Source organism: Carassius gibelio, chromosome A8, assembly GCF_023724105.1.
Source record: "Carassius gibelio isolate Cgi1373 ecotype wild population from Czech Republic chromosome A8, carGib1.2-hapl.c, whole genome shotgun sequence".
NCBI lineage: Eukaryota > Metazoa > Chordata > Actinopteri > Cypriniformes > Cyprinidae > Carassius > Carassius gibelio.
The window spans coordinates 18615700-18637022 of NC_068378.1; the positions used below are offsets into that span (position 1 = coordinate 18615700).

At 40.5% G+C, this 21323-nt stretch overlaps 1 protein-coding gene across 1 annotated transcript in view; it reads right to left on the reverse strand.

The window, feature by feature from the left end:
* Positions 1-286: 286 nt before the first annotated feature.
* LOC128018752 (uncharacterized) overlaps positions 287-21323 on the reverse strand; it is a 33122-nt gene continuing 12085 nt past the window's right edge. Inside the window, exons 3-6 of the mRNA XM_052604491.1 lie at positions 1849-2121; positions 1461-1709; positions 1321-1365; positions 287-1224 (exon numbers count right to left, since the gene is read on the reverse strand). Of these exons, the coding sequence (XP_052460451.1) occupies positions 1064-1224; positions 1321-1365; positions 1461-1709; positions 1849-2121 (728 nt within the window). The 3' untranslated portion in view covers positions 287-1063. The remainder of the gene's footprint in view (positions 1225-1320; positions 1366-1460; positions 1710-1848; positions 2122-21323) is intronic.

Below are 21323 nucleotides of genomic sequence, written 5' to 3' on the forward strand. Positions count from 1 at the left end.
GGAGAGTTTTGGTCTTTATTGTCCTCTGCTGGTTATTCTGTGAAAGCTGAAGATGTGTATGAGTCGAGATAGAGTCAGATGAAGTTCATTTTAAACAAGATCTATGATGATTTCAGTCTGATCTCAACAGTTTGAGCAGCAGATGTAAACTTAACATCTACATATTTTATTAAAATGTTATCAAGACAATAAAGCATTATTTTTCTGAACTTAGAAAAAGAAAATATTAAAACTATTTAATTCATACATAAATACAAATCAACAAATCAACACCAAGAAAAATGTTTCTTACAAAAACAGTTTAATATTTACTCTTTCACAGCACAGGAATAATGCAAATAATAATGCAAATCCCCAAATAAACAAACAAAAGCAACATATAAAAATAAACGTATATATTTAAATAGAAAAAAAGTAAGGAATATACATATTTACAAGCACACTGTTTTTCACAGTTTGGCACAGATATACATGTTAACTGTTTATATTATAATTATATTTATATTATTTTATAAATACTTTACTATGTTTTTCTGTTAATGGATTAGAACAGAAACAATAATTCCTAGTAAATGAATACGGATTGGTAGAAGTGACCAGTCCAGATCTTTCAGTCAGTTTCACACAAATACTAAATGCAGATAGAGTTAAACTGATTCCTGTAGGGCTCTAGTCTAAATGTGCACAAGCACTGAAAATGACAAATAATGCTGCAGAAATATGTTGAGAGAATCTTCTGCAGATCTGTTGACTCTGAAGACAAATTACAAGAAAAGATTTGAGATTTGGACAAGTTGAAGCTACTTTGTTACTAAGATTGTGATCAGTCAGAGTTTACATTTCACAAAAACCATGAAGTATTGTATGATGGGAGTTTAAGATCAAATTTAAGACTTTTTAAGAGCTGCACAAATAAAATTAATACCATCAGAGCAGGGTGGAGCAATGTCTATGATAACATAATAAACCATAAAATGAGTGATTGAGGAAAAGTTCCGTGTTCAGCAGTGAGGTCACTAATGTCCTGCACACCCCTCCAGTTTAATCATAGTCTGTGGGGCCCTCAGCAGACATCATTATGGGTCCTCAGTGCTACTGGGGCTCTTGTCCTCCTCGAGAGACACCGCAGGTAACCTCTGAGCAGACGCTTGTGTAACGTGACAGCAGTCAGAATCAGAGCCAGCAGAAGCACAACCACAGTCAGTGCAATCCAAGAGACTACAGCTGAAGAGAAAAGTAGAGACAGAGAGCACTTCTTTTAGTTTGACATTCACTCTTTAACAGATTTGTGAAGCTCTCAATGCCTCCTGTTTTACTCACAGTCATACTTAATGTCATCAGTGAGCTCCAGTTTTTCCTTTGATTCTGTACAGAATATTGAAAGGTTAGTCTCACAGTTTAGTATGAATTTGCTGTTTATATATTAAAGATATTTCTAAACCTCACTGAGCTTCTTTCACCTCTGACTGTGACTGTGATCAAGATTTCTCCTTCAGTGTCCAGAACTCTGTATGATCCTGCATCTCTGTCCAAAAATGATTTAATGATCAGGTTTCCATCATCAGTATCATTCATTCTGTCGCTCTGAACCCCGTGACCTCTCGTCCAAACCTCCTTCCACTCTCCACTAGAGTTTGTCTTCACTTTAGCAGCGTCAGACACCAGAACAGACATCTTTAGCTCCTCCCCTGTTTTCACAGAAATCTCATCTGAGGAAAAACAGAAAGACATTAGTCATTATTATAATGCTGTCAATCAATCAAGACCATAAACACATATTTATGATTGGTGACCAAATGTAATCATTTAAAGAAGCAGATGCTGATGTTTGATCAGTTTTGTTGTCACCATGAATATGAAGTTGGTACTCCAGGTCTGTCCGATCATTATTGTAATAGATTCTCAAAAAGTATTTCCCAGCGTCACTGAAGCTCAGATTCTTGATGACGACATCACAGTTTCCTTCTTTAAACACTCGTCCTCTACATTCTTCAGTCTCGCAAACAGCTATGATTTCTGACAGAGTGTTTAAAATAATATCAGAAATCTTATTGGTCTCTAATTGACATGTGAGTGTGACGTTTCCTCTCTCTTTTCCTGACACATATATAGAGAAGGTTTCTGCAAATAAAGACAAAAAGAATATTAATTTAATACAATACAAAGTATAAATAGAAAAATAAATGTTGTTTCTCTCTTTTCTCTGTCATGAAGGTCATAAAATATTCTAGTAGTTATTTTAGTCAACAGAATATATGTGTGTGAACGTGTGTGTGTGTGTGTGTGTGTGCATGCGTGTGTGTGCATATATATGTGTATAAAAGGCTCTAACGTTTCTGGGTGCCTGTCGCTTTAAGACTCTTCTTTATGGAAGCAGTTTAGTCTCAAATATAATTCACGCAAAAAACACGATTCACACATGCGTAGACAATTTCACATGCATGAAACCTAATTCACGTACACACAAAAAAAATTAACGTAAGTGAAAAAAAAATATATTCACAAAAAGCAATTCACATGCTTTTTCACATAATAAAATTATATATTTATAAAATACGTTTCACAAATGCAAAAACTATTTGTAGATATACAACTGTGCACAAAAACCTTTGAATGTTTAAAATGTTTGAGTGTCTGAATGTACGAATCGTCATTTACAACGAATCCACTCAGATTTGTATTTGTGTGTTTTTGAGACTTTCCTGGCAGAGCTCTCTTCCCACGTGGGTCTGTCGTACTCTTTAGCCAATCAGATGCGAGCTTACCATTCAACCAATCATATCATAAGCCACTGAGTGCATTCAAGGAGCACGATTCTGCGCACCTTTTGCGCAATATGGATTAATTAGAACGGAAATTAAGCCTTTACATCAGTAATCCAGCATGACGAATGAAGAACGGGAAGCACGGGTAAGAGTTTAGTTTATTTCATAAAAGTCTGAGTTTACACATTTTATCGTTTACACATTCAATCAAAATACAGTTGTAACAGGACAGTTACAGTAATTATAAATTAAACTGTAATCAGGATATCAAAAAGAAAGACCTGTAAAGACAAAAGTAACATTTTGAGAGTTGTTAAATTATAATTCTAAATAATCTTGTTTTATAAATTGATGTCTGTTAGGTCAGTGTGTACTTTCTTACAGTAATACATTTTAAAACACATGTAGCCTAGTCACCACTACGTTGAAGCAATGTAGTTCGATCAAGATAAACAACCTCAGATATTTATAAACGTTGTTTAATTTGTAAATATATTGTCTGTACATCGAAATGCATTTTCTTTTCGTATAATTTAGGAATATCTAAAGCAGTATATTCTTCAGCGACTTCATGATCGTTTAGTTCAGGGATTCCCAAAGTGTGGTGGTGCGCGAGAGGAAAAATGTAATGGCGGTCTGTTTTTTTTAATGGGATTTTTCCATACAATAAAAAACATGAACAGTAAACATTTCCTTTGTAATCGCTTTTATTTTAAATAAAAAAAAAAACTATAATTTATTAGTTTTCGATGGAAACGTAGAAGACAGATGCTGTCTTCATCGCACTGTTCTTCTTTTATGTACTGCAGGCTAATATGCGTGCCAACTCGTTTCATTCATTCCATAATATATAATATAAATATACTTAACTGGCTGAAATCAGAGAAACTGTCAAGTCGGACATCTTATGATAAAGTTGTTAGCCAGGAGGAGAGGGGCCAAGAGAGAGTGAGGATTTTGAGGCAACAGAGACGAAGAGAATAGATAAAGAAAATGAGCAAATAAAAAATCTTGAGGAAATATCTCTCTCGCTGCAGGCTGAGTGACTTTTGCGCTGCACTCGAAAAGTTCCAGATGCATCCTCTTTCATTTTATTTTATGTTTGAGCCTATGCTCTTTGCAACTTAATTATGTTGTGGATCGTGTGTAGGTTATTTATTGTCCCTCTTAAAAAGTTTCAGATTGATCCTCGTTTTTATTTATTTTAAATATTTCGGAGGCTATTCTCTTTAATGATGTGGATCGTTTGTAACTTCATTGCAATTTAATTAAATGTACTGTCGTTCTAATTTCCATAACCGTTATGTTATAGTGCAGCGGTTCCCAAACTTTTTTTTCCTGTGCACCCCCTTCTATGTCCCAACCGGATTGGCGCACCCCCAATCCCCACTTATAAAAACGCAACAAAGCTGTCTTTTATCGCCATATAAAGAGTCATGAACAAAGAACATCAACAAAGTTTCAATATAATGCAACAAAGCTAGGCACAAGCTTCCACTTTTAAGAGGACGAGTGACAGACACAGGCTCAGTAACAGAAAGCACGGTTATTTTCAGCCGCGTAAAAGAAACAATATGCTAGGCCTATTAAATAACCATGGAGCTAGCAGCAGCATCATCTCAACCCACGGCCCGTCACGAATTCAAATGCGTCCCACCATGCTGAACACAATTAATATTTTTCTGTTTTAAAATTATTATTATTTTTTACATTAAACTTAAGAAATATAAGCTATAGCCTAATGTTTTTTTATGTTAAATTATTTTGTGTTTCATATATTATTTTCAGACATGATCAGATCTACTAACATAACATTACTCATTTAACGAACACATACAAGCGCCCACTTTGCCAGAATTCAATCAACAGCCATTAGTTCGGTAAAATTGAGCATCATAATAGACAAATTTGTTTTTAAGGGAGAAAAAAAAAATGTGAAAAATGCCAGCGAATGAACACATAAAAAAATAATAGTCCCAGTATCAGTAGTGAAGGAGAGTGCTGGATTTTCGCTTTGCCCTGCATTTTACTTGAAGTTCAGGCAAATGGGAACACCATATATTATGCCGCGTTTCCACCGAAATTACCCGGAACATTTTTACCAGGAACTTTTTTTCCCAGGAACTTTTTTCCCCCCAGACCTGTTGCTTTCTGCGTTTCCACCGCGGTGTAAAGTATCGGGAAGATTAGGCAAATGACTGGTGACGTAGGTCCGCGCGCGTTTCTCAATACAAAGTACCGCTGATAAAAAAAAAAAAACAAAAAAAAAAAAAAAGTATGCTGATTTTGGACGTGCATCATCGGTAGTTAGTTCAGACTTTGTGCATTCGACTGGGGAGTGTGATGTCTGCAACTACGCAAGTCTGGTAAATCTATAAACAGCAGCGTAACTATATATATATATATATATATATATATATATATATATATATATATATATATATATATATATATATATTATACTTGATAACTTCAGTCAGCTCGTCTTGGCTACTGCAATTTTCCCTACTGTATATTTACAATAAAACGAAATAGGATATCAAATACCACTGCCTCCTTTGGTTTTCATTTAAGCATAATAACAGCTGCAGAAATGTACTTATCTCAGAGATATGTGTATATGCAGCCTTTACAATGAAACGAAATATTATATAAATTTGCCTTTTTTATTTTCATTTTAACAAATAGATAAATTGAATACAGACCAAAGAAAACCTGTTAGATTTACCCCGCAGCTGAATTATATTTTATGTTTAACCACTAAAGACATATCAGAGCCAGCGGCACATATCAGAAGGTCTATCCCAGGAGAGGCTGCTCTCGGCGGATACATGAGGACTGAGCTCCCGCTGATCGAGTGGAGCTCTCCGTCGCAGAGATCGGCGAAACACATTTTTTAAATAGGCACGGTCTTTATAAATAAACCACAGATTTGAGTTTTAAACAACTACATTCTCGCCTGAAATACTTTTAAAATTACATTTCATGACACAATAACAGTAATATTTGAAAATGATCCAAATAAATGGTGGTTGAACTCAACCAATGCTGCGTGAACTCAGATGGCTTTGGCTAAAGCAATTTTTCCCCTCAGTATATATACAATAACACGAAATAGGATATTAAATACCACTGCCTCCTTTCGTTTTCATTTTAACATAATAACAGCTGCAGAAATGTACTTACTTCAGGGATATGTGTATATATATACAGGCATTACAATGAAACAAAATATTATATAAATTTGCCTTTTTTATTTTCATTTTAACATATAGATAAATTGAATACAGACCAGAGAAAACCTGTTAGATTTACCCCGCAGCTGAATTATATTTTATGTTTAACCACTAAAGAGACATCAGAGCCAGCGGCACATATCAGAAGGTCTATCAAAGCTGAGGCTGCTTCTCGGCGTATACATGAGGACTGAGCTCCCGCTGATTGCGTGGAGCTCACCGTCTCAGAGATCGGCGAAACACATTTTAAAATAGGCGCTGTCTATATAAATAAACATCAGATTTGAATTTTAAACAACTACATTCTCGCTTGAAATACTTTTAAAATTACATTTCATGACACAATAATAGTAATATTTTGAAAATGTTGATCCGAATAAATGGTGGTTGAACTCAACCAATCAGAATGTTTAGCGCCAAAGTCCCGCCCCCGAAAGTTCCTGAACTTTAAAAAAGTACTACCTCGCCAGCAGGGACTTTCTGAGGGGCACTTTTTTACCCGGAACTTTATTTAGTTCCTGGTTCCTGCGGTGGAAACACACCAAGTACCAGGCCAAAGTCCCTAGTTCCTGGGTAAAGTTCCTGCGGTGGAAACGCGGCTTTACATAGCAATCATCCTTAATTGAAGAAATGTGCCAAAACATCTCTGGAGAGAACCTTATATTATTAAATTTGAATGTGCTTTCCATATTTGGATCAACATAGGCTACATTTGTGAATGCACATTTTCTGCAATGTCGCGTCAAGTCATGCTCCCGTGCGCGTTTTACAGACTGCATCTTACCCATATGTTAAACTTTCCGCGTCCGTGGGGAGACCGTCATGGGAGAGTGTGTGTGGTGCTCCCAAATGTGATGCTCCCATTTTTTTATGACCACGCGGACAGGTGTGTGTGGTCAGTAGGCTTCAAAAGCTCAAATGCACATGTGGAGGCAGTGTGAAGAAGCCCATTGCTACTCGAACATGTGCAATCCGCTTGCACTTGGACCATACTGCGGCCCAGTGGAAAAAAAGGTTGAGAACCACTATAACATATATAGTTACAAATTAAACAATGTTTCTAAATATCTGATGTTGTTTATCTTGATCGAACTACATTGCTTCAACGTAGTGGTTAACAATGACTAGGCTACAAGTTTTAAAATGTATTACTGTAAGAAAGTACATACTGACCTAACAGACATCAATTTATAAAACAAGATTATTTAGAATTATAATTTCACAACTCTCAAAATGTTGCTTTTGTCTTTACAGGTCTTTCTTTATACTATCCTGATTGCAGTTTAATTTATAATTACTGTTACAACTGTATTTTTTTCTAACTAGTTTTCTAACTAGAAAAACTGTCTTGATTGAATGTATAAACGATAAAATGTGTAAACTCAGACTTTTATGAAATAAACTAAACGTGAATTTTTTTTGTGTGTACCTGAATTAGGTTTAATGCATGTGAAATTGTCTACGTATGTGTGAATCGTGTTTTTTGCGTGAATTATATTTGAGACTAAACTGCTTCTATACTTCTTCGTTGGTTATGGGGAGGAAGTGTGTAGCTAGTGTGTTGGTTATAGTGAGTTCGGGAAAGTGTTCAAGTTCAGCAGCATAGTTCAGCCTACGTACCCGTGTTGTGTAATTTCCTTAATCTGTTCTGAACTATCCAGCTTCCAATATTTATGTATTGAGTTCATGACAAAAAGTAAGTTGTCACTTCACTGTGTTAGTGTTTCTATACTGTAGAATTACAATGCATTAACATGCTCAGCGTGATGAGTGCGATGTATAGCGATAGAACAATGTTTATGCTGTAAAATACTGTAGGAAATACTAATTTAACTGATGTGAGCTTCCTGATGTTTAAATTACGTAGTAACGTTTATAACATTGAATTAAGAAGAGTTAAAACTGCAGTAGGGAACTTTTGACACTCTAGCGGTTAATAAACATAACTGCTTGCGTCTTGCGGAAGAACATTGTAGCCGGAACTACTTCTCTCTGTTTATGTCTATGAAGAATCACAAAGGTACTGGGTTACTCTGCCGCGGTACCCCCGAAGCAATCTAAAATAGTCCGAATATAAACACTTATTATAGGTGTACCCTAGTGATTCAGGACAAGCTAAAAACACGGTTTGGTAAATGGATTCATGGTGTACTCGCTTATTATGTTCATTTTTCTACATTTTGAACACAAACAAAGTTACGGACCGCAGCTCTGATTGGTTGTTTTTTACCGGGAGCGATGGAGTTTCTGCAAATGGCAATAGGACCACTGGGAGGAGCCAGAGGAGCTTGATTTTTTTCACATATTATCTGTCTCATATTCTACTGTCAGGACATAATGACAGGTTTAACAAATATGTAAAAAATATATTTTTTACAAATGTTCCCTACTGCAGCTTTAATATCGTGCTCTGGAGACCACTTGCAGATGCTGTTGTGCAGTAGCCTTTCTGGCCAGAGGATGTCGCCATTTCTCCTTCTGTAAACCCCTTTTTAATATAGTTTTAGGTAAACTGGTCAGTGATATAGAAGGTGAAGCTATTATGTGAAGGAAATAATATTATGTTTAAAGGGACATAGCAATGTTTATTGATATATTTATGTTTGATGATCCTGATTTGTATTATTTGTGTGGATTTATTATATACGTTGCATAGTAATCAGTACCTAATGGTGATTTATTTGTTTCTCATCAGACTATAATGACAATGCTGGATGCTAATGTGAGATGAGAGATCTGATGTGAGACCTAAAAGTCAAATACGTCGACCTGTCAGACTTCAGGACTTTGAAGTGGACTATATGGGATATAGTCAACAAGACCAGCACCAATGGGGCCTCTCATCCCCTGCCTTGGATAGGAGAGCGTTCCCTTTCCAGACAGCCCACCCTCACTCTAGTGGCTTCCCCAGGAATGCTGCTCACCCTGAGATTCCTCAGCTAGCCCCAGACCACAGCCAGAGAAGGGATTTGGATGGGCTTAGCCAGCCTGCGCGGACACCCTCATCCCATCAGAGCCCATATTTGGATTCTCGTTTCTCTGAGCAAATCAGAGCTATTCGAGAGGAGAATACTAAACTGCTCCAAACACAACAGGCCTTTCAAATGGGCATAAAGGAACTCAATGAAGAACGGCTCGAGATGAAAGAGCTACTGGAGGTAGACCACTCACTGAGAGCAGACCTGGCCCAAGTTAATAGCCCAATGTGTCAAGAGGGATGTGCAATCTCAGGGTTAAGGAACAAGGGCTAGACCGTAGACATCACGACCTTTCCCCTGAAGCCAGAGTATGTAGGCCTTGTAAGCCTCCACTCCCTCCTCAGTATCCTGCTCCTACTTCCGATAAAGGGATATTACGATACCTCTCTACACGACCCTCTCAGTTGCTCACACACCCTGCCCCAGCTCATGCACCTGTGATGCAATCAGCGCCTGCCCGAACCTACCATCCTTTAGCAGCCACTGAAGCGGTACATGGCATGCCACCACCTAATCATTTTGTGCAGCCGCCAGGGAATGAACAAGTGCATCGAGGGCCCCAACCCACAATCCCAAAGTTAATTCGCCCGGATCCCAGTGAATTTGCATGGCTTCGCATAGCTCTAGAAAACCTACTTCCAGATAGTGCTACAGAACTCTTCAAGTATCAAATACTTGTGGCTCATTTAAAGCTGGGGGAAGCTAAGCTTATAGCTGATGCTTATCTACACTCGCCAACCCCCTATAGTGACACTATGTCAGCCCTCCATGACAAATTTGGTCAGCCTCATCAACTTGCCTTAAAGAAGATAGCAAGTGTTCTAGAAACCCCCGAAGTAAGGCGTGGTGATACTATGGCATTCCAGAAGTTCTCTTTAGTAGATCTTAGAAGATCTTTAGTGGGCTTGTTGCGGACTCTGGGTCCTGAAGGGGAAATTGAACTCAACTGTGGCTCATATGTTGCTCGTCTGCTGAGTAAGCTCCCTCCGGAACAGCGAGCTGATTTCCATCGACATCAGTTCAAGCAGTTAGGGGCGACCCACACTCTACATGATTTGGAAGAATGGCTCCGCTATGAGTCATGGTGTCAGGGCTTCGACAGTCAGGCTACTGGACACAGCATAAAGGAAAAGCAGAATGTGAAGACTGATGGTCATCCTGGAAGACAAACAGTGACCATCCTACATGGAGCTGGTGAGTCAAGAGAGACAGCATCTTTGTACCACAAAGAGAGTTCAACCAGCAGAGGGGCCAAGAGTAAAGCTTACTGTGCCTACTGTGAGTGTACTGAGCATTATCTTAGTCAATGCAGTACGGTCACCAAACTCTCCAAAGACCAGCTTAGAGAGTGGATACGGGTTAATAAGCGGTGCTGGCGCTGAAGAAACCTTGCAACATCTGTCAGGGAAAACACCTACTTATGGAGCCAAAAGAGTCTCAATAAAGATAAATGCACACACTACATTCACATATGCACACATAGCATTCATACATGCACACACATAATTCATAAATACACACACAGGATACACAAATGCGAATTTAAAAAGCACAGAAGATTCACAAATGCATACACAATTCAGAAATGCACACACAATTCAGAAATGCAAACAACATTTACAAATGCACTCAAGATTCACAAATGCACAGGACAAGATTCAGAAATGTATTTCTGATGCACACACACATATATATTGATTTACAAACTGCTTGCTGTCTGTGAACTTCACTGCATTTGTGTGTGAATTTTGAGACTCCTGACTTGGCTTGACACACAAATGCTTTTTTTTAAACAGGGAATGATCAGCAACCAATCAGATATCTCCCTTCTTTTAGCCAATCACAAGAATGCACCCCACGTGGGGGATTGTTTACTTGTAAGCCAATCACATAAACGCGTTCACACAGTGCGATATGCCTGTGGTGCGGCATATTATAGCCTACTTATTTATGAAATTGTATGAAAATACAGATGTTTAGATTACAATTCAGGTTTATTTTTTATTATTTTTTACAAAATACAAATTTAAAAATGTCTCAATACATATAGCCCAGTGACTGCAGAAAAAAAGTTAACCATGGATTCATAAATTTGCAATAGGCAATTATTTCATTTTTTTTTAAATATTTTAAAGGGACAATAAGTAACTTTTTAGGTATTTTATTATCTAAAATCAATATTTTTATTCATAAATATGCCCTCAATGGTGTACAAATACCTTTCCCAATGTTTAAACTAATCCTTGTAAATGAAGAATTTATTATCTTTATATACATGGGACGGGTAGGTCGACGGAGGCTTCCATGTAGCTCCGCCATCTTGCAAAACTATAATAGCAGAGAGGGACAAAAAGTACTAAGCCAACGCGTTTCCACAGCGCGTTTTCGGTCAGAGCCAGAAACGCAGGTGCAGAGCAGTGAGAGGCGCTTGAAACTGCACCGGCAAGTTTAAAAGTCTGGATTGCATTCTTATTATGGACCATACATATGCCGCGCCACAGGAGAAGAAAACATCGTCGCCAAAACAGTCAAAAATAGAACGTAAAAGGAAACGTGACCGTAGATTACAGAAAACAAGAGTTAATGTCGGGGAAGCTTTTTCTAGGTGGAAAGAGCTAATGCTGGAAAAGATTTCAAAAGAGACGCTGAAGTGGCCAGTTTTCTTCTCGACAGGTAAGTCAGTGTTACAATCTATATTATAATATTTTTTTTTTTATATCTAACAATGCATATAATTCAGAAAATATAACGAATAAAGAAGACATAACTACTAATTACAATATTTCATGTTTTCCACAGTCAGTAATTGATACTGTAACATTCGTTTGTTAGTTGTCATGTTGCAGTTTGTTTGAAATAACACACCTGTTTACCTGAAGGAAAACTCGACGAAGTGCTATTAGTAGACATTCTGTCAAAGCTTTTTGGTACATATCGCCTACCGTAGATGCAACGTGCATTTGAAAAAGCGAGGTGCTGGAGAGCAAAATTAGTTTGAATGCAAAATACAATTTCACCACTAGATGGGAGTAATTCCTACTTAGTGTCCCTTTAATGAAAGTAAAAATAAAATGACCTATACCTTTTTGAATATTTAAATATATCTAAATATTATTTTGGATGCAATATAGAAGTCACTTTAATTATAATATTCGGTCCCTACATGAAGAGAGAGTCGTTCGCTTAGGAAAGTGAGTTGATCGCTGCATGAGGAAAGTGAATCGTTCGCTGAGGAAAGTTAGTCGCTCGCTGCGGAAAGTGAGTCTCCTGCTGCGCAAAATGGGTGTCCGGCTGCGCAAAGTGAGTCGCCGGCTGTGTGAAGTAAGTGAGTCGCTGAGGAAAGTGAGTCGTTTGCTGCGTGAGGAAAGTGAGTTGTTCGCTGAGGAAAGTGAGTTGTTCGCTGATTGGCTTATAAGTAAACAATCCCCCACGTGGGGTGCATTCTTGTGATTGGCTAAAACAAGGGAGATATCTGATTGGTTGCAGATCATTCCCTGTTTAAAAAAAAGCATTTGTGTGTTGAGCGCAGTGAAGTTCACAGACTGCAAGCAGTTTGTAAATCAAGATATATGTGTGTGTGCATTAGAAATACATTTCTGAATCTTGTCCTGTGCATTTGTGAATCTTGAGTGCATTTGTAAATGTTGTTTGCATTTCTGAATTGTGTGTGTATTTCAGAATTTTATATGCATTTGTGAATCTTCTGTGCTTTTTAAATTTTGTTTGTGCATTTGTGAATTTTGTGCGCATTTGTGTATCCTGTGTGTGTATTTATGAATTATGTGTGCATATGTGAATGTAGTGTGTGCATTTATCTTTATTGAGACTCTTTTGGCTCCATACCTACTGGCTCTTCACGAGATAAATACAAGAGAAGAGGGGGCTATAAAGATGTAGCTGTTAAAGAAGAGAGCTGCTTTACCACCTCTGCGGCTGACTTGCTCTACCTGGACAGACCTGGAGCTGGGAATCGAGTCATGTTAAAGGTCGTCCCTGTGCTTTTACATTTTGAGGACCGGACACTTGATACCTTTGGGATCCTCGATGATGGGTCAGAGAGGACCATGTTGTTGCCAGCAGCAGCTAAGTTTCTTGGCATAAAGGGCACTCCTGAAGCGCTTCCTTTGCGTACAGTCTGACAGGACATCCAGATCCTCCATGGCCACACGGTGTCTTTCAGTGTCTCACCAGCTGCAAACCCTCACACCAGCTATAAGATCAATGGTAGCTTCACGGCTGGCCGCCTCAGCCTAGCACAGCACACTCCCCATTGACCGTCTGAAGAAGAAATAACAATACCTAAGTGGCATTCCCCTACCTGCCTTAAGAGATGCTCAGCCTACACTCCTTGTAGGCTCCGACAACCCTCAGCTGATAACACCTGTCGAACCAGTCAGGCTTGGTCCACCAGGTGGCCCAGCCGCAGTCCGTACCAGGCTCGGGTGGACTCTTCAAGGCCCTACCTCATTCAGGGGGTGGCCAATCCAACCTGCACAGTGTCTGGTTACTTCATCTGCACCACCAATGGATGAGCTTTACAAGCATGTTGAGAGGCTCTGGCAAGTGGACACTGTACCTTACCGACATGAAAGAGAGGTGACTCGGTCTAAGCAGGATCTGCAGGCTGTAGCATTGCTTGAAGCCAAGACGGTCTGTACTAATGTAGATGGAATTCTTAGGTACGCCACACCATTGCTGCGCCATCCAAGCATGCCACCTTTGCACTCGCCAAAGGAGTCAGTTATGCCCATGTTACGTAGTACTGAGAGGCGACTCTTAAAGGACCCTAAACTAGCAAATGCATACAAGATGGAAATGCAGAAGCTCATAGAAACGGGTGCTGTGAGGGAAGTCACTGAGGAGACCTCTACCAACGAAGGATGGTACATCTCACATCATCTCGTCAGCCACAACGGAAAGAACCGCCTGGCCTTTAACTGCTCTCACCAGTACCTCGGGCAGACCATGAACCAGTACCTGCTACCTGGCCCTACCCTTGGTGCCCCCTTGCTGAGAGTCTTATTGAGATTTCATGAACATCCCATAGCTGTTAGTGGAGAAATCAAGGGACATCAAGTCCGCCTCATCCCTGAAGATCGCCACCTTCTAAGGTTACTGTGGCGAGACCTGAAGGTGGAAGAAACCCCAAGAACATTTGAGTGGCAAGTTTTGCCTTTCGGCACAACCTGTAGCCCGTCCTGTGTGACATACGCCCTGCAGCACCATGTTGTTGACCACTGCCAGCTGGACGATGACCTGAGATTCTCGGTTGAGAACTGCTTTTATGTAGATAACTGCCTGCAGAGCGTGGGCAGGTCGCCTCAGGGATCTTCTGATTTCTGCAGGTTTTGAGTTGCGTCAATGGGCTTGCAACAATCCAGGTGTCCAGAGTCATTTGCCTCAATAAGCCAAATCTGAAAGCCTGGACCTGTGGCTGGCAGAGGATAAGTCCAATCCTCTGGAGTCAACACTCGGTCTCAGCTGGAATTGGGCAACCAAGTCCTTGGGCTACAAACATAGGCCTGTGTTCTACCAGGTACCAACTCTGAGGAATATTTACAGAGTTCTAGCTACTCAATATGATCCCTTGGGTTACATGTTACCTTTTTCCACCCGAGCGAAGCTCATCATCAGGCCGCCGAACTCCTGCAAGCCTGGTCCAGCTGGGAGGCTGAACTGGAGTCCTTACCTCTCCTCACATTTCCAAATGCATATGTTCCAGCGGACGCCAACCTTGAGGGTGCTACCCGTGAGGTGCACATCTTCGCAGATGTGTGTGAGCAGGCTTATGGAGCTGTAGCCCACATGAGAACTGAGGACAGGGAAGGCCCTGCTCATTCACGAGTAGCTCCAAGACGCCTGCATTCTATCCCACGCCTGGAGCTTTGTGGAGCTCTGGTTGCAGCACAGCTGGCTCATGTCCTTGAGAGGGAACTAAGCTTGACAGTGGCTCGAACTGTGTTGTGGTCAGACTCCAATACAGTTCTAACCTGGCTACACTCCCATTCTTGCCGCTACAAGGTCTTCGACAAGGTGTACCAAACCTGGCAGGAGCTCATAGATGCCACTGCTCTAGAAATTCTAGGACCAAACCCTTCAAGTTCACCACCTAATGCTGAAGAGTACCAACAGGCAGAGATGATTGTTCTCCAGCGGGCCCAACAACAGATATTTCCAGAGGACTACAAACTCCTTGCAGCCGGGAAACCTGTCTCACCTGGGAGTCGATTACTCACCTTGGCTCCAGAGTTAGATAAATCCACGGACCTCATACGAGTAGGAGGTCAGTTACGACGTTTGGAAGGTCAAGATGACTTGACATTGCACCCTGTAGTTCTGGATGCCTCACACCCAGTTACACGCTTGCTTATGCAAAGGTTTGATAGCAACCTGCTCCATCCTGGTCCAGAGCGGGTCTTTGCAGAGATGCGCCGGTCATTCTGGATAATCCATGGAAGGGAGGCGATTCCCAGACATCAGCGTTCTTGTGCCGAATGTCAGCGCTGGAGAGCTCAGCCTTTCATTCCCCAAAATGGCAGACCTTCCCGTTGCTCGTCTCCGATTACACAAACCCGCCTTCCATTCCACTGGCGTGGATTGTTTTGGACTCATGTTTGTGAAGATGGGCAGACGCCAGGAGAAACGCTGGGGGATAATATTTAAGTGTTTAACAACCAGGGCGGTGCACTTGGATCTCCTCAGAAATATGGATGCGGATGTTATTGTGTTATTCTTTGGTATTACTCAATACAAATGTGTTATTCTATGTTATTTACTTAATATGGTATTATCTTACTTATAATATTATGCATAACTATGACAGAAAGCAATATACTGATCAATATGCTGAATTATTCCCAAATACTGGTTGTCATGAAAAGGGTCAGGTGTATAAAAGCCCTCCCATAGGGCAGTACTAGTAGTGTTGAACAGGATTGGACATAAAAGACCTCCCACGGTGAGGTCCTGGTAATATTCCACTAAGTTGTATCTGTGAACTAAACTGACCTCTGTAATGCATCTGTGAACTAAAATAACCCTGAGAACTTTGGGTGATTCCCAAGTGTTGACATCAGTGGTAAACAGACTTGGAGGGATGTCTCACGTGACCATAGCCAATCAATAGGGAGAGATTGTTTAATTGTTGATTTGGCTAAATTCCATCATTAAGCGATAAGGGTTGGCAAACTTGGGGAGCAATGCCAATTAAAAACCGGAACTACCAAATAAGGTATGAAGATAGAGGTATAAAATGAGTGCATGGACAGACAGAAGATTCAGATGCGGCGGCCGTCATCTCGGCATTGTATCTATGAGCAATAAAGTCTATATTCTGACACCTGGAGCCCGTCTTCCGAGCCTTATTTATTTGACTGAAGAAATTCATCATCAGCCCTAAGACACGACATAATTGGCGACCACGAAGGGACTGAATTGAAGTCCGGTGTCCATGAGAGCCGTCGCGGGCAGAAGGCCTGACTCCCACGCAAACTACTTGAAAATTAAAGGCGCCTAAAAAAAAAGGTAAGCAATTTTTGCTTAAATTGTACACAAGAATGTTTGCGTGGTAGGTTAAGGTCATGCCTGTGGGGGTAATTTGGACAGGGCTTCACCAATAAACAAAACTTAAGTATTGAATTTGAACTAAATTTAAAGAAAAATAAATTTAATGAAAAGTTAATTAAGTATAAATCAAGGGGCTTGCGAAAAGTAGATAGTTAGAAAAAAGTGGAGACGCCTAGGAACTAGGGAACTGCCCAAGTAGGTGGGGTGTGGCCCTGGTGGGTCTCCATGAAAAGCAGATAGAGAGAAAAAGTAGGGACGCCTAGGAACTAGGGAACTGCCCAAGTAGGTGGGGATGTGGCCCTGGTGGGTCCCCGCTTAAAGTTGATAAAGAGATTTATATGCATATGAAGTGTTAAGTGTTATTGCCCAAGAGGGGCAAGAAATCCCGTTACAGGGACTTCCTAAGTGGGGGCGCCTAGGAACTAGGGAACTGCCCAAGTAGGTGGGGATGTGGCCCTGGTGGGTCCCCGCATGGGAAGGGCTGCTTGTTCTGGTGTCTGCAGACTGGAAAGAGTTAAAAAGTGTTAGTCTCTGTCTGTCCATTGTATGTTGAGAGAGAGATTTGTGTGCGCGCGCAGCAAGCTGGATACATTACTGTAAGCGCTGATTGCTTGGCTATACTAACCACATTAACTATACTGGGCTTTGCATGTAACTAAATGTGCTGATTGTATATGTTTTATGTGGCTGTTTATGTTTTCAATGGTATGGAAAACTAGTGTGAAAAATTGTAAAATAATAAAGGAGAAGGCAATAAGGTGGTGATTGGAAAGTAAAGAGTTTATAAAGAGTTGAAAGAACAAAGAATATTTCAAAGAACTGGCTTTATCGGTTGTTTGGAGGTCATCCAAGTTACCGACATTGTGATCTAAATTGTGAAACAATTATTGATAAAGTAACAAGTGACTGGTTTTTCGTTTCTAGAGTGAGAGAGAGAAAGAGAGACAGAAACCAAGGCTGTTGTGTGCATGACGGAGGGAGTGGAAGCAATGAGTAGGAGTGAAGGAGAAGCTGTGTGTGTATGTGTGTGTCCATGCGAGAAACCTCTGTATGAGTGAAAGAGTGAAATTATCTCTGCGAGTGTCAGCAAAGAGTAAAAGCAAAAGGGCAGGGAAGAGGAGAACAGAGCAGCTGTGAGTGTGTGGTGTGATGGAGTGAGAGAGAGCATGTATTTGGGCACACATGTGAGAGTGAGTACCTGTATATTGGTCTGACTGTGCGTGTGTGTGACAGAGAACAAAGAGAAAGTGTTATGTGTGTATATGGGTGTATGAAAGAGTGTGTGTACGTGTGTTTGCATGTGTGAGCGATAGTGTGAGGGAGAGAGTTTAGGGTGTACTCACACTAGCCAGTTTGAACCGTGCCCGAGTGCGTTTGACCACCAAAGCGCGGTTCGTTTGACTAGTGTGAGTGCTCCGAACCGTGCCCGGGCACGGCTCGATTAGCCGGCCCTGGCCCGCTTGGAAGAGGTGGGCCAGAGCACGGTTAAGTTGGACGCGGTTCGCATGCAGTGTGAGCGCTAACCGTGCCGGAGCACGGAATAGGACGCGTTGCGTCACGGTTTTGCGATGCTCCAAAACCAACATGGCAGGGAAAGGGTCGCTTAGGTCTACGGCAGAGGTGAAAAACGCATAAAAACTCAAAACTGTCCAAAAAGTCCTTGCTGCACTTCAGCTGGTACCTTGCAAACTTTCTCATACGAGCAGCACGATTACGTGAAAATTTTTGCGCCACTAAGGTGACACATCTGTTTAACAACAGGCTGTGAGAGGGCTGTGGACCACCGTGGACCAAACGACACAAAATTATCCACAAAGAAAATAGAGCGATGGACTCCATTGTGTTCGGTGAGTGCCACTCTTCCTGTTTATCCCGAAACCGTCGCACCATAGTGACGTAAGCGTGCTCCGGCACGAATGCTGAAACCCTATATGTGAGTGCAGGCCAGAGGGGGAGGGGGGACAATCGTACTCGGGCCCGGTTCATGGCAACCGTGCCTAGTGTGAGTACACCCTTAGTCTTAAGAAATTACACATTAGATCCAAACATATTAAAAACATGCGAAAATCCTTTGATCTCAGTAATACTGCTGCTGAGGTCAATATGACCCCAAACATTATGCGTGTAGTCATGTCATAACGGACATCAGAAACATTATTATTAAATAAAAAACAAATCCCTAAAAAGATATTTTGTAATTAGGAAATTCATGAAATATCAGGATAGTAATAATAATAAAAAATAAGGATATATATTTTCACCATGTAAAGTGGGTCTGGGGTATGTATTATACGGATGATAATGAATATGTTGATGAATGTAGACTATTATATATGGACGGTAGAAATGTTGGTAGAAATCATCCAGGATTAAGAAATAGAAGAGCAGATGTTGAGATCATTGCTTAATTGATTTAAATAATAAAAAATAGAAAAATGGGTGAAGTTGTTGTAAAAAAAAAAAAAAGAGAGAAGAAGGGGATTGAAGGGGTAGACGAATTCTATCAATACAAGGAAAAAGATTGCTAATTGACTTTTATGGAACCATTAAATTTAAATTATTGTCAAAAGATGAACTGAACATTAGAATATTCAGGATAGGAGGGTTTCGCATAGAGTTAACCCCATCTTTCACTTACTCAATTTGGGCAGGAGGAATGACAGCTACAGGTGGCAAATTGTGGAGTTTTGAGGCAATTAGCATGGGAGAAAACAATTTGCGATGGAAAGAAACAATAGATCCTGTGTTACCCTTCAAACTGTTAACTAGAAAAAACATTGTGATTATTTTAAAATATTTGAGACAATCTAATCAGCTTCTATAAAAGGTGATAAGTCCTCTGCCCAGCAAAAGTCCAGGTGGAAATCAGGGGTCGGATACTTTTAGTGATCCTCATCTGATGAGCCTGGTAAAGATTAGCTATTAAATTGCTGGGATTAGAGAGGTATGTCACTGAGGGAAAAATAATACTAATTTATTGTGTTGAGCAAATTGATAACTGTGACTTTCAGAGATGTCAACTCAAGTAGAGTTATTGGTTTCTAAAAATCCAGCCTGTAAACAAGTACTAGGGGAGCTCTCAAAAAGGTGAGCAGCGAGAACTTGTTAAAAATCTTAAAATAATTACAAGATCAATGATAAATAAAAAATAAATAAAAAAATGAAATGAAAAACGAGAGCAGGAATCGTGGGTATTGACTCGGTTAAAACAACATGGAATTAAATTATTAAAATTGGAAAAAATAAAAAATAAAAATAAAAATTGGAGCCGCCTCCATTTGCTCCTTCCTGTGATCGAGTTGTTAATCAAATGCCTGTAGTACAGGGAAAAATAGATTTAAAGGGATAAATAGAATTTGAGTGATATGTACAAGATGCAGCTGCAGATGTTAAAATAAATGAGCAGCACAGCAGAAGTGAGCTGAGGAGAATGGCAGACAGCAGGAGAGAGAGTAGATTCACACACAGCCATGAGAGAAGGGCTGAAGCTTAAAAAGGAGGGGCTGATAACATCAACACCAATGTCTTATTTAAAACAAAAATAGAGAGAAAGAACATCCCACAAGGTGGATCTAAGGATTGAAAGAGGAGGGGCCAAGGACTACCTAGAGGAGGAGAAAACAGGTGAGCCACACACATCTCGGTGTCTTTCAGAAATGGTCAAAGAAATGGAGAATCGCCACAAACACCTAACCTCAGTTTATGAAGAATTGGGGAGCCATCAAGCAGAAGAGCTTGAAGATGCACCTGAAAGAACAGTGACGCCTGCTGACTCAGCCCAAGAAGCACTAAATGAGATGGAGGAAAGGTGCAACGGAACAAGAGAGAATCTCAAACAAACTGTCCACATGACAAGAGAAGCAAGCTGTGGACACATTGCAACAAGAGCTGGACGAACTGATGGGCAAACATGAACGAATGCAATCACACCCAAGCCAACATGATTATGTCCAGCGGAAGCAGTATAAGCATGTAGTCGGGGCACTGGTCATGCAAGACATAGAATATCCAAATGATCTGTTTCAATCATACAGACGAAGAGGAAAAGAGCAGCATGGATCAACAAGGACATCAAGAAGGACTGAAACCCCAAAATTTGAAGTGCTCAATAATCATCAAGCAAGGTCACACCCAATACATTCCCTGGGCAAGTCAAGATCTGGACACTGGTTTCCCGTCCTCTAGACATCCATAAAGGAGCTGGAAAATGGAATCAAAACTTTTGTAGAAGAAACAACTGGAAAGCTTCTGGCCCTAAGTGACATCAAAGCCCTGTTTGCTAAGTATTTGGGGACCTCCAAGATGAATGACATTCTCAAGCAGTCTGGCCTCCACCAAGCAGTTGACAGGCCTCAAGCAGAAGGAGTTTCTTTTGACAAACATTGACGTGACATCTGGATCACTCTGAGAGTTGAATACCCTATGCAAACTGATCCAGGATTCCTGAAGGGGGAGCTATTCAGGGAGACTGAGAATCCCACCACCTACATACAGAAAAAAACTAAGATGCTGGAAAGAAGAACTGGAAAAAGATCCCGAGCAAGAAAAAGTACTGACAGCATTCTTCAGGACTGCCATTGTGGAAGCCAGAGACCATGTGGTCCATGCTGTAGAACAGCACAGAAGACCAGAGTTAAAGATGAAGGACCAAAAAAAAGAGCTGCTAAATAAGAAGAAAAAGGTCCAAGCAGTGCAGAAGGAAGACCACTAAGCAGTGATGGCACCTGTCAATACTTCGATGCCTGTCAATCCACTTGTAACAATGAATGTGCCTGCAC